Source organism: Enhydra lutris, unplaced genomic scaffold, assembly GCF_002288905.1.
Source record: "Enhydra lutris kenyoni isolate GAN:26980312 unplaced genomic scaffold, ASM228890v2 scaffoldscaffold36, whole genome shotgun sequence".
Lineage (NCBI taxonomy): Eukaryota > Metazoa > Chordata > Mammalia > Carnivora > Mustelidae > Enhydra > Enhydra lutris.
The window spans coordinates 4,444,798-4,456,146 of record NW_019154120.1 but is presented as its reverse complement, the minus strand read 5'-3'; the positions used below and the strand labels follow the sequence as shown (position 1 = coordinate 4,456,146).

At 37.5% G+C, this 11,349-nt stretch overlaps 1 protein-coding gene across 1 annotated transcript in view; it reads left to right on the top strand.

Annotated features, from left to right (window-relative positions):
* LOC111154259 (zinc finger protein 407) overlaps nt 1-11,349 on the top strand; it is a 431,681-nt gene that overhangs the window by 32,753 nt on the left and 387,579 nt on the right. Inside the window, exon 3 of the mRNA XM_022513763.1 lies at nt 4,053-4,167. Coding sequence (XP_022369471.1) covers nt 4,053-4,167 — 115 coding nt within the window. The remainder of the gene's footprint in view (nt 1-4,052; nt 4,168-11,349) is intronic.

Sequence of the window (11,349 nt, the reverse complement as noted above, 5' to 3'; positions counted from 1 at the left end):
TTTAGAAATCAGGCTTGTTCACGTGTGTAGAAGGCATGTACTTTCTTAATATGCCCTCTAAAGGCAGATAAAAACTGAATAAAACTAAGAGGAAGATGCTAATGGACCTCTTTTTAGAATTCTTTATGCAACTGTCTGGTCAAGACATGTTGCTTATAATTGATGTGTCCATTACTTGAATTCTCTTGTAATTATAGTCAATAAGTCTTGTAAATGTGTTAAAGCTCACTAAAAGCATACAAATTCAAGAACAGAGTAAGGCTAATAATTTAAAATAATCAATGTAGGCATTTCAGCACTTAATTTCCCTTGTGTGTTGATAGCTGATCATTCTTAATCCATTAAGATTTATTTAGTCGTTTACAATGCAAAATAGGTTTGCACTGGTCACTTGTGCCATTTGAAAACGTCCACTAGGTTAAGTGCGGAATGTAGTCCATTAGTCTTCCTTGACTATATGTATTAATTGCATTTAAAATCAAGTTAATGTGGATGTGAAAGTGAGGTAACTATCAATATGTGACAAAGTAACCCTACTTATATAAGTTACATCATTGATTGTAACATTTAGTAAAAGTTAGCATACTTTTTAACATCTTCTGTTGGGCTTATCAGCAAGTACATTTTTATTGTGTCCCAAAGCACCACAAAGAGCCCCGCTCCTCAGGACACAAGGCCAATCTACCATTGCAGTTTTGTAAGCCACTTTCTGGGGGATGTTGCTCTCTTGGTTTTAACCCAAGGGTTTTTTTTTTTTTTTTTTTCCCTTCCTTGGGGCATCTTAAAATGAATTGCTTTTCTGATAATTTGGTTATGCCTGTGAGTAGTAATGCAGGGACCGTTATTAATGATTAACTGGAAAAGGACTTACTCTTCCAATCCCTGTTTTCATATTTTGTGATTTACTCTCTATTTTATGTCACCTTTTCTTCCCATCCTTAGCACAATAAAAACAGCATTTTAAGAAATAAATGAGTTTTGGTTATTAAGAATTGTAGGAAAAAAGCACCCCAGAGTTTCTGTGCCTTTGCTTGTGTGAAGTCATCAGCATGACCAGAAAGGGCCGTGTTGCCTTTCCCCTTACATTAGGAGGGCAGTAACAGCTATTCACTTTCTCTCTGGCGTTATTCTGTTGGGTAGAGCTTTCCTTTCTTAGGACGTGGCTGGCAGATGTCATTAAATAAGACTGTCGGAAGCCCTTCATTTGATGCTCTGAGCACACGCGGTCACTTGTGCTGTTTGGAAATGTTCAGACACAAGGAGATAGGGAGTTGTGTGATTTCACTGAGAAGGTCTCACGTGAGGGCGGGTAGTGTTTGGCTTCCTGTGTATCTGACAGTTTAAAAGCTGAATCCGCTTGTGAAGAGATGGTGAGGACAGTTGGTGCGTTGACTCCAAGCCTAGCGAGAGGCTGGGCTGCGCTCTGTTCCCTCTTCGTCTCTGCGGCCCAGGCGCAGTGAAGGAAGGAGTGAAGGATGGAGCCAAGTGTTGAGTGTTTGGGGGGCGGGCTGTAAGTAGCCTTGAGGCTTTGTGGAGCAGCAGTAGATGATGGGTTCCAGACATTCTTTAAGATGTGAAGTTTGAGTATCATTTTTTAAATGTTCATCCCACATCCATGTATGCATAGCAGTTAACTGTGAGTGATGGTGATGAATGGCTGTTGTAGGTCTTGGTGAAGATTTGGTTTTAAAAATCTTGGGAATTCTTTTGGTAAAATTGTAAGATGCCAGAAAGCTGGAGAGTCTCTTTTCTTTTTTCCCTTTCAGAAAACCTCAGGGGCCAGATTAAAAGAAGAAAACCTACTGAGGATAATGCTGTTCCTAGGAATGGAACTATTCAAAATCGTATTGACAGTTTATAATAATCATGATAACCCTTGCAAGAAAAATTTAGAAATATGTGGCTTTAGAATTTTCGCCTTATAAACAGTATGCCTGGATTCATTTTGGGATGTGCCTTGCAGACTTTAAACTGGGAACATGAATAGAAAAAAGAGGATCTTTCTTTTTCCTTGGGCAGAAAAGTATTATCTCCACTTCCCTGGAATTTTTCTGACACAGAAAGATGTTAACACGGTCTCTTCTAATATAAGATGTGAAAAATAGTCAGGAGCTCCGTGATTTCTGCACGAAAGCAGTCAACAGAATAACTCATTTATGTGTTGTCAACACACTATCAGTGAGGAATGCGAGCTGTCCACTAAGGAGCCACGTAGAGTAACTTGAAAGGTCTGTACCCAGCCCCTGTGGCACCTTTGTCCCATAGGAGGGACTCCTCACAGTGCAGTGCAGGGGCAGCGTGACGAAAACCTAGATCCATAGATTTGAAAGGCTTTCACCAAAACTGTAATGCAAATGTTGAGAGCTTTATTTTCTTTGGTTGGAGTCCTGATGTTATTGTTAATTAATAATTTCCTAAATGCCTTATTACCTTGGATGCATTTCAATTTAAAGTGTAGGTAAATTGGTTCTTCTCACTCTTCTCTTTTCTGTGTCCCTTTATAGAATTCTGTGTGGAGATGAGATGTTTCCAGGTAGTGATAGGCTTAGTTTTATCAGATCATTTAAATAAACTGTAGTTTCTAATGTGATTGATAGAATGTGATTGCTGTAAGCTGCACTCTCAACCTGCTTTTGACATTTAAACATATAAAGCTGACTAGATATAACCATTCAGGTGCTAAATATATTTTACATCTACTTCTAACAGTAGAAATGGAAGTATTAAGAGATCTGGCTTCATTGTCATTGAACTGTGAAATATTCAACCTTGTCTGCCCGTGCTTAGTACTGTTGACTTTTTTATTTCTGTTAGAAGATTAAAATTAAATGCTTCACTTTTTTTGTCAGCTTTTGGGAATTAAATTGAAATTTAAGACTCTGAAATTTTTTACTGAGTGCTTCAATTTCAACAAAGTATTCTTGGAGGATTATTTTTTTCAAGGGCACTGCACAAAGGTTCATTGATCAAATATGATTTATTGCAATTTTTTTTTATTTGAGCTCTTTTTGTATATTTATTGAAGTTCACATATATCACATTCTAACTATATTAGAAGAGGTATTTCACCAAATAGGTACTAAACATGATACGAAAGATCTGGAGACATATTGGACTGATTTTTAGACTGTGATTTTTATGATTTTGATTTATTTATTTAGGGACTTAGTGGTTAGAAATTTGAAAAGCGGTATATGCATGTTGTTCTTCCAGGAGAGTTGCTTCTCATTAATGTGGGTTAGGGTCACCTGTTAGTAACTGTGTCCCAGTTACAGTCTGTCTATTCCTGGTACTAGGTTTGTCCTTGTTGAAATTATTTTGTTTTCTCATATTTGAGTGTAGGTTAATCTTTGTGAAATTAAAAAAAAATTGTGGTACTGTGCTTCTTATATTGATATATTTGTTCTTCAAATCAATAAATAAAATGTCAGTACTGCTGGTTTGCAGAATCATCACAGATTTCTGACTATAAAATGATCATAAAAGCAAATAACTTATCCACTATATATTCTTGCATTGTGTGCTATTAAAATAGTAATGTAGTGAATCATTTGGGATAAATGTCAGAAAAAAATCTGAAATGCCATTCTTAATGTGAGTAAATTCAAAGCTGCAGAAATATGAGGAATGGAGGAGGTGGCCTCTGAAAATTTATTTGATGATAAATATACTTTATAAAATATCAGCAACTCCATATGCATTTGTTTTTATAATCCATTTTAGAAGTTGAATATTTTTACAAATTGTTAGAAAAATTTAAAATTATTTGGCTCTCCTTACCTACTTAGTACTGCTTAACTGTATCACTTTTGACTTTAAATCTTAGAAATGTTATTGAAAGTTAGGAACACTCACTGAAACATTGAAGTCTTCTTGGTGGAATTATTATGGAATGCGGGTCTATTCCAGTTAGAAAGGAATGCAGGTATTCCATTTTGGGGCCAGAGATTTCTAAACAGATGAAAAGTGTGATTTAAGATCTAGGCCTCTTTTTAAACTATCAGTAAGGTATTATTCAAATTCAAATCATATTTTATGTTAAATTTACTTAGGATCAAAACCATTCAAGTGCAAGATATGCCATTTTGCAACAGCTCAGCTTGGCGATGCCAGAAACCATGTCAAAAGGCACCTTGGGATGAGGGAATACAAGTGTCACGTCTGTGGGTGAGTAAATGGAAACCATCTCCACCGCGGTGAACCAGGAAGCATGTACAGGCTAGCCATTGTTTCAGAATTCAAAACTGATATGAGTAAGAGTGGCTAAAATTATGCATGCGTACCCTCCTTTCCATTGTTATGGTAAATTCCTTAAATACAGTTATGACATTCTTCTCCCACTTCTAATCCTCTACTGAAGATGAGCAATTTTATGGGCTACAAGGTCAATTTGAACCTGTAATCTGTAAATTGACTAAATTATAGGATGTTCATTCACATTGCCAGAGAGAACTGTAAATTCCATTTAAAGACATAAAAAAAAAAACATAATACAGCTTTAGGAGTATATATGTATGTATGTATGTGGTTTTTTTTTTTTTTCCTTTTGCTATACTGCTTTAATTTTAGTCATATTAATGGCTCATTGGATAAACTGGACATACTCCATAAGGAGAAAGGCAGAAAAAGATTTAATTTCGGACAGCTGATTACTGATTGTTATAGGGGTGAAGCTTAGATAAACAGTGTATAATGTATGTTTTTGTGTAACTTTATTTCAAAAGTTGTTGTTTTCCATTTTAACTTAACGGCTCTTCCTCTGAAGAACCATTCACAGTGTTAAAACTGTCATTCAGATGTGTTGCGTTTAATAGGAAGCACTGAGATGCCTTAATGCACAACTAATTAATTTAGCAGAAATGTTTAAAAGGTTTTAAAATGCCATGACATCTACGGTATATCATAGGACATTCAGAGCTGGATTTTAATACCCTACCTCTGATTAAAAATATATTTTAATTCCATTAATCTAGAGAAATTAACGAATAAGTGCATCATATGAAAACACTCTGTGTGGAACCTGGGAAGCCTGCAGTTCTTATGGCTGATTCCCGAAATACTGCAGGTTCAATTCAATTATGAAATGTGCACGTGTTATGGTAGGTTTCCTTCTTTAGGGGAAGGTTCTTGTGGCTGGCACTACTGAGTAAATATCTTTTAAGTCAAAAACAGCTTCTGTCTTTTGTTGGACGGTGCATTTCATTTTTTTGACCCTTAAGATAGTTTTACGAATAACTTTGCAAGCAGTTTTATTAACCATGGTCTGAGATTTATTCATTGGCAGAATTGATGGTTCAGTGACTTGCAGCTAAAGTAAATGAAGATGAACCTTTGCCCTAAAGCCCCCTGAAGATCAGTGGGAGAATGAGTTTTGTTGCTCCTGATTTTAGCTGCAAGGGTCGAGTGCCAAATGGTTCATTTTAATTGCTCTAGGTCTTGGAATTTTAAAAGATACCTCATTTATTGTTTTTTTTTTTTTTTTTTACCATATATGAGTTATAGGAAAAAGGAGGGCCAGACTCCAGTGGACATTTGCTGTTAGGAGGCAGTCAGCAGTTTCTTCCTCATTTCTTCAAGATAATTAAGCAACTCTTGCGCGCTCTATTATTAGAAATCTATTTCTGTCCTTTTTTTTTTTTTTTTTTTAATTAGGGTTACTGAGTCTGGGGAAGGAGAAGAAGAAACTTTTTATCGAGAGCAGTTGCTGGCATAGTTGGCATCAAAAACAATACATGATCGATTGGCTTTGATTGTCCAATTTAAATAGTGCACACATGGCTTAGCTCACTGCTTGCCCCCAGCACTGAAGTGTTATACCAGTGGGTTACATGTTTGATTCCCAAGATAAAGAATTATAAATACAGAGAGATGTATTGAGTTTCATACTGCTGTCCGAGAGCTCTGCGCGCGCACGCGTGCGTGTGTGTGTGTGTGTGTGTAGAGAAAACAATCTAGATTTCAAAATTGTATCTTTTAGCATTATGGTGGTCACTGAATTTTACTTGACTTTGAAATAATAGTTCTCCTAATTTTTTTAAGTGAAATTTGATTTAAAAGTGATGTAATGAAGATTTTCATAGGGTAGATATTTTTGCAGTGAAGCTAAAAGTTCTGAAGAATTGCAGTAAATCGAAGAAGGCCTTTTGGTCTCTGGGGTTGAAACAGAACAATAATGAGTTAGAGCCCTTTAATGGTAAAGAAAAAGTATCATAGGGCATCTGTGTTTCATATCTTTTGAAGGGGTGGGACAATACGTAGGTGAAAAGCTAACATGAGAAGCCTGGAAGAAAGTGAGAACTGAGAATTGGCTCTCAGGTTCCTGGCAGTGGAGAGCACTGGTGCATTAGCATTAGTGACAACGTCAATTCATTATCACTGATGGCTAAATAATCCCAGAAATGCTCAGTGGACCTATTAGTTCCTGAGCATAAGCAGCTCATGCTGCATTTCTTCATTAGCTTTCATCGCTATAAATTTTACCTTTTAAAAAAAATCGTGCTTTAAAAGGTGACGTGATCTTTCAGGGACATTAACTCTATAATTTTGTCACAAACAGAAGGTCTTGCACTGTGTTTTTCTTCCCGCAGTAGTCAGGACCTTCATCTCTATCCCTTTCGTTACCGGAGTTGTAAGAGATAAACTGTTCTTCAGAGAGTTCTGGTTAGGTAATAATGTATAGAAATAATGGAACAGGCACATTTTAAACATGAAATTATTGTTCATGCTGTTGTATTATCTGTTGTATTATCTTGTCTTAGTAGCCTCCTGCTTTTGTTGAAAAAAACAAAAACAAAAACAAAAAAACAAAACAAAAAAAACAAAAAACAAAACCTCATATTTTATAGTGAAATAGATGAAAATGACAGTATGTTTTGTTGAACTGAGCCCTGTATTAATGGTTAGATTACTTGTAATTGACTTGTTTTTCCAGTCTTTATATAAGAAGTTTGTAGATGCTCATCAAATCTGTACCTCAAATACTTTTACTGAGGCTGAGTTTGAGTTGTGTATTAGCTACTCCCCTAACAAAGACTGCCATTTAAGCTTTTACTGCATTGTTGGGACCCACGCTGATTTTCTTTTAGCTGATTTTCTTTTATCTTAAAATGGAGCTGGAAGGTTCATCCTCTCCACTGCATCAGCAAATCCTAGCTACAGTATGTCATGGATTTAAGTTAGTTTGTAAAGCAGCTGAAGGTGCTAGGTGTCTAATTCCTGTCAGGTAGTTGGGGCTCAGAATTTAGGCTTTCTCTCACGTTTGCCAATGTTGTATGTGCTCATGTTGCAGTAAAAATTTCGGAAGTGTGTTGCTTTGTAATTCCTGTGTTAAGAACCTGTTATTGGTAACTTCATTTTAAAAACCTTTCATTTTACTTTCACTTTTAGGAGGAGCAGTTTTTGAAGAGTACGGTTTCCTAGTGTTTTTCTTACACCCGAATGTGATCTCAGGAGGAATTTTACACAGTATAGGTATATGTATAGTGAGCACTTAATGGGCAGTTCATGTGAGCATGTGCTGTGGGTCTGACATGGGGTCTGACATGGGTCTGACATGGGGTGGGGCGAGAATAAGAAATAACAGAAAGCATCTCGATACAGAAGTTAATTTTGTTGGAAACATATGCTTAAAAATAGATCAAACACAGCTTTTTATTAAAGGAGTGATCTCCCTTTGGCTACTAAAAAAATGACTTGAAATCTCAGTGGCTTACCCACACCATGTTTTGTTAGATCTATTTAAATTTGATCCTCTCTGTCTCTGTGTGGACATACGTGTAACAGTGTATGTAATACTATCAGTAATAAATAGTGTGCTACACCTTCATTAGCTTTCACTTTTTTTTGTTGCTCTCCTGGTGTCATGAAATTGTCTCTCTCCTGTTTACTATCCCCATTGTACAGATGTGTTTTTAGTGATGGACTCAGATTATGCGGTGGTAATGGTAGGCCACTGTTTCCTTCCTTTTAACTCTCCCCCTTAAAAAAAAAATTCTCTGCTTTTTGCAATATCTGTTATTTTGGTTACTTACTTTAATTTGTCTTATTTTTTTCTCTCTAGGTTGTTTTTATCAGAATGTAATAACTGTAACTTACCTCCTTCGAGCCCCAGCCACTTCTGTTTTCTGCTTTTAAAAACTTGCTTGCGTGGTATTTTCCTTTAACATTGTCGTATTCAGTCTGTTTTTGTATCTCTTTTTCTCTGTTTCACTTTTCTCACATTAAAGCATTGTTTTAAATAATTTTATTACTATAATTTATTGCACTTGGGTTATTACAAATTGAACATGGTATAATAGAATTAGGTGCCTAGACAGATGAAGATATTACTGTCTCTTCATTAGGGCAAGAGGGGTAAACATTGATGAGCTTAGGTTACTGTGTTTTTTTTTCATAACCAGTTACTTAAAAAAAAGAGAGAGAGAGCGAGTTAGTAGCAAACTAGTAAGTTGCCTGTGATCTGCGGAAGCCTGGGCGGTGCTGGCTGAGTGCTGCAGGCCTCTCTTCACAGAGATGCCGGGATGCCTGCTCTGGGGATCGTGTTCTCTTTCTGATTGACTTCCCTGTGTCTGGTCTTGAGTATTGTGTGTGGAGTTAAGTAGTTGAGTGGAACTTACCTAATTGGGAGAGAATAAGGGCATTTTTTTCAAGTCCGTCACCTCCAGGTTCATGGAAAGATTCTAGACATTTTCTGTTGTGTATTAATGTGCTTATGAGCTGTTTATTCTTACTCGGTTTGAGAAACCTTAAATAGAAAGTTACTAATGCAGTGAAACTCTGTGTGTGTGTGTGGCATTACCTAGTTTTTGTGCATTAGAAGGGATCTCTATGTAGATGATTATAATGTCACTTTCTGACCTTTGCAGCTTGAATAATTGTAAATCATTGCTTCATAATGTGTCAGAGAATGTCTGTACTAGGCAATTAAATGGCAGAATATAATAGACCAAATTATTGCCTGTCATGTTTTCAACAACACAGTTAGTATTTGAGTTACACTTAATCATTACGTGCATTAGCAACTTCATCGGAATCCAGCTTCAGGCTGAGCATGAAATACATTACATTATTTAAACCTCTAATGGTACAAGTCATTTATTTGTGTTGAAGTGTACAACATGCAGAGTTTCATAAAGCAAGGAACACTTGAGAGCTTAATTTATCCAAATCAAAGTCTAAATGCAGATAAACACAAGTGGCAAAAATTAGTAATTTTTATAGGCTGGAAATATTTAAAAATACATGGTTGTGGGTAATTGTAGGCAGCAGGAATAAATTAAAATCACTATTTTTAGTCTGCTCTGAGAACTAAAGCTGTGTATACCTAAATCATTAAAAGCACCCTGGAATTGCATTTTTAGCTGAACAATTAATTACACCCATCATATCTACAGATGTATCCAAATAAAATAAGCATTTGGTTTGGCTGGTTGTTTTGGCTAAAGAGATATAGATAGAAAGAGTTTGTTTTAGGTTGTGGCATGAATTATGCTTGTAAAAGGGTAAAATGCAGCATCTCTCAGTTTTGTGAAAAATTTAAATTAGCATTTAAATACTCATTATAAAGGGCATATTACGTATTTTATCTATATAATATTTTAAAGTTTTCTGTTTTATGTTATATTTTTGCCTTTACTTTGAAATTTTGAAATGCCACGTAGTGATTACTGTCTCTCTTCCTGTCAGGAATACAAAATTAACATTGTTAGTTTATTCCTCTGTGTGCAAGTCCTTGAAATACCATTTAGTGAATGAACATTGTTTTATATACTTTATATACAAATCCCTCTGTAATCTGAACGTCTAATAAATATCTTAGTTATGATATTAAAATAAAAAGCATTTTTTCTCAGATTCGATTCTGAGGTGTTTTACAGTGAGCTCTTGTAAATCCAGGAGAGACTTGTGGTAAGGTTAGGACAGTGGAGGAGAGACAGAAGGAGGCTGTGTCCAGGGTCTCCTCACAGTGAGGGGCTTTGCCACCACCGCACCCTAGTCTCTGCTTTATGATGGTGTTTTCTGGAATTTTTGTCATGAAAGAGTGAGGCATAGGTTTATTTCAAGGTCGTATGTATGATCAGCCTGTAACGAAATAGAGCACGTTGGTGTGTCGTGGTGGTGGTGTTGGAAAACATTGGCCTCTCTAAGATCTTTTCCAGTGAAAAATTCCTATCTAAGTGACTTAAGTCATTTTTGCTTGATTTTTTTTTATTTTAGAAGGTTCTGTGGTGATTTTAAAATCCAGTTGTGGAATCTTAGGGTTCTTTAGCTGTCCTGATCTGTACAGTGGAATACGGGGAGGGGTGAGGAGCCAGTGTTCTGGGTTTCCTTTGCCTGTCCTATGATTTGTGTGGTGGGGGGACGGGGGTGGGGGGGGTGGGGAGGGTTAACTTGTTTTCTCCTTCCGACTTCCTGCTCATGTGTTTCTGAAAGCCCTTTACTTTCCAGAGGGTTTGGTCTTTGATTTGTCTAAGACTGAGTATAGGCTGTTTTGGAAATGTGGATGCGAGGCAAGCCAAGTCACCGATTCGGGGACTCGTTTGTTTCTTGGTAGGCACATTCTTGAGACTTTCCTGTCAGCGCAGACCTAGTGACCAGGTGGTGCAGGGGCCTTGCAGTCTTGTGCTCCGAGGAGGAGAGATGGACAGGAAGAGGGACATGCTGAGGAGTGAGAACAAGGACAGTGGTCCACAGGGAGTGCTTGGGAGCAGCAGGAAAGGCTTCCTCCAGAGGTTATGTTTGAGTTGGGTCTTAAAGGGTGAGGAGGTAGCACAAGGCTGATTCGGACATTTTGAGTAGACGGAACAAAAGAGCAGGAGTAGTGAATAAGGGGCGCCGGGGTGCCTCAGTCGGGGAAGTGGCTGCCTTCGGCTCAGGTCATGATCCCAGGGTCCTGGGATCGAGCCTCCATGTTGGGCTCTCTGCTCCGCGGGAAGCCTGCTTCTCCCTCTGCCGCTCCCCCTGCTTGTGTTCCCTCTCTCGCTGTCTGTCTCTGTCAAATAAATAGATAAAATCTTTAAAAAAAGAAGCAGTGAAGAGTAGAATGGCACGACACATTAACACCGCAGCAGACTCCTGGCGCATAAGTGGCTGGTGAGGTGCCTTGGAGGATTTTTTAAAAATATCGAATAAACATTTACGGAACATCACTCTATGCCGATGCGCATCGTCTTTAGGGTGAGAAAGATCAAAATAACACGTGCTTCAAACGGATGGAGAAAGCGCAGGTAAAGAAAGAAATGTCCACGGCCGGCTGGATGGAAGCAGAAAGTCACATTTCATCTGATACTAGCATTTGCTCTGCAGGTGGGTGGGAGTGAGTTAGATGGCGGGGGCAAGCCCATCGGAGGC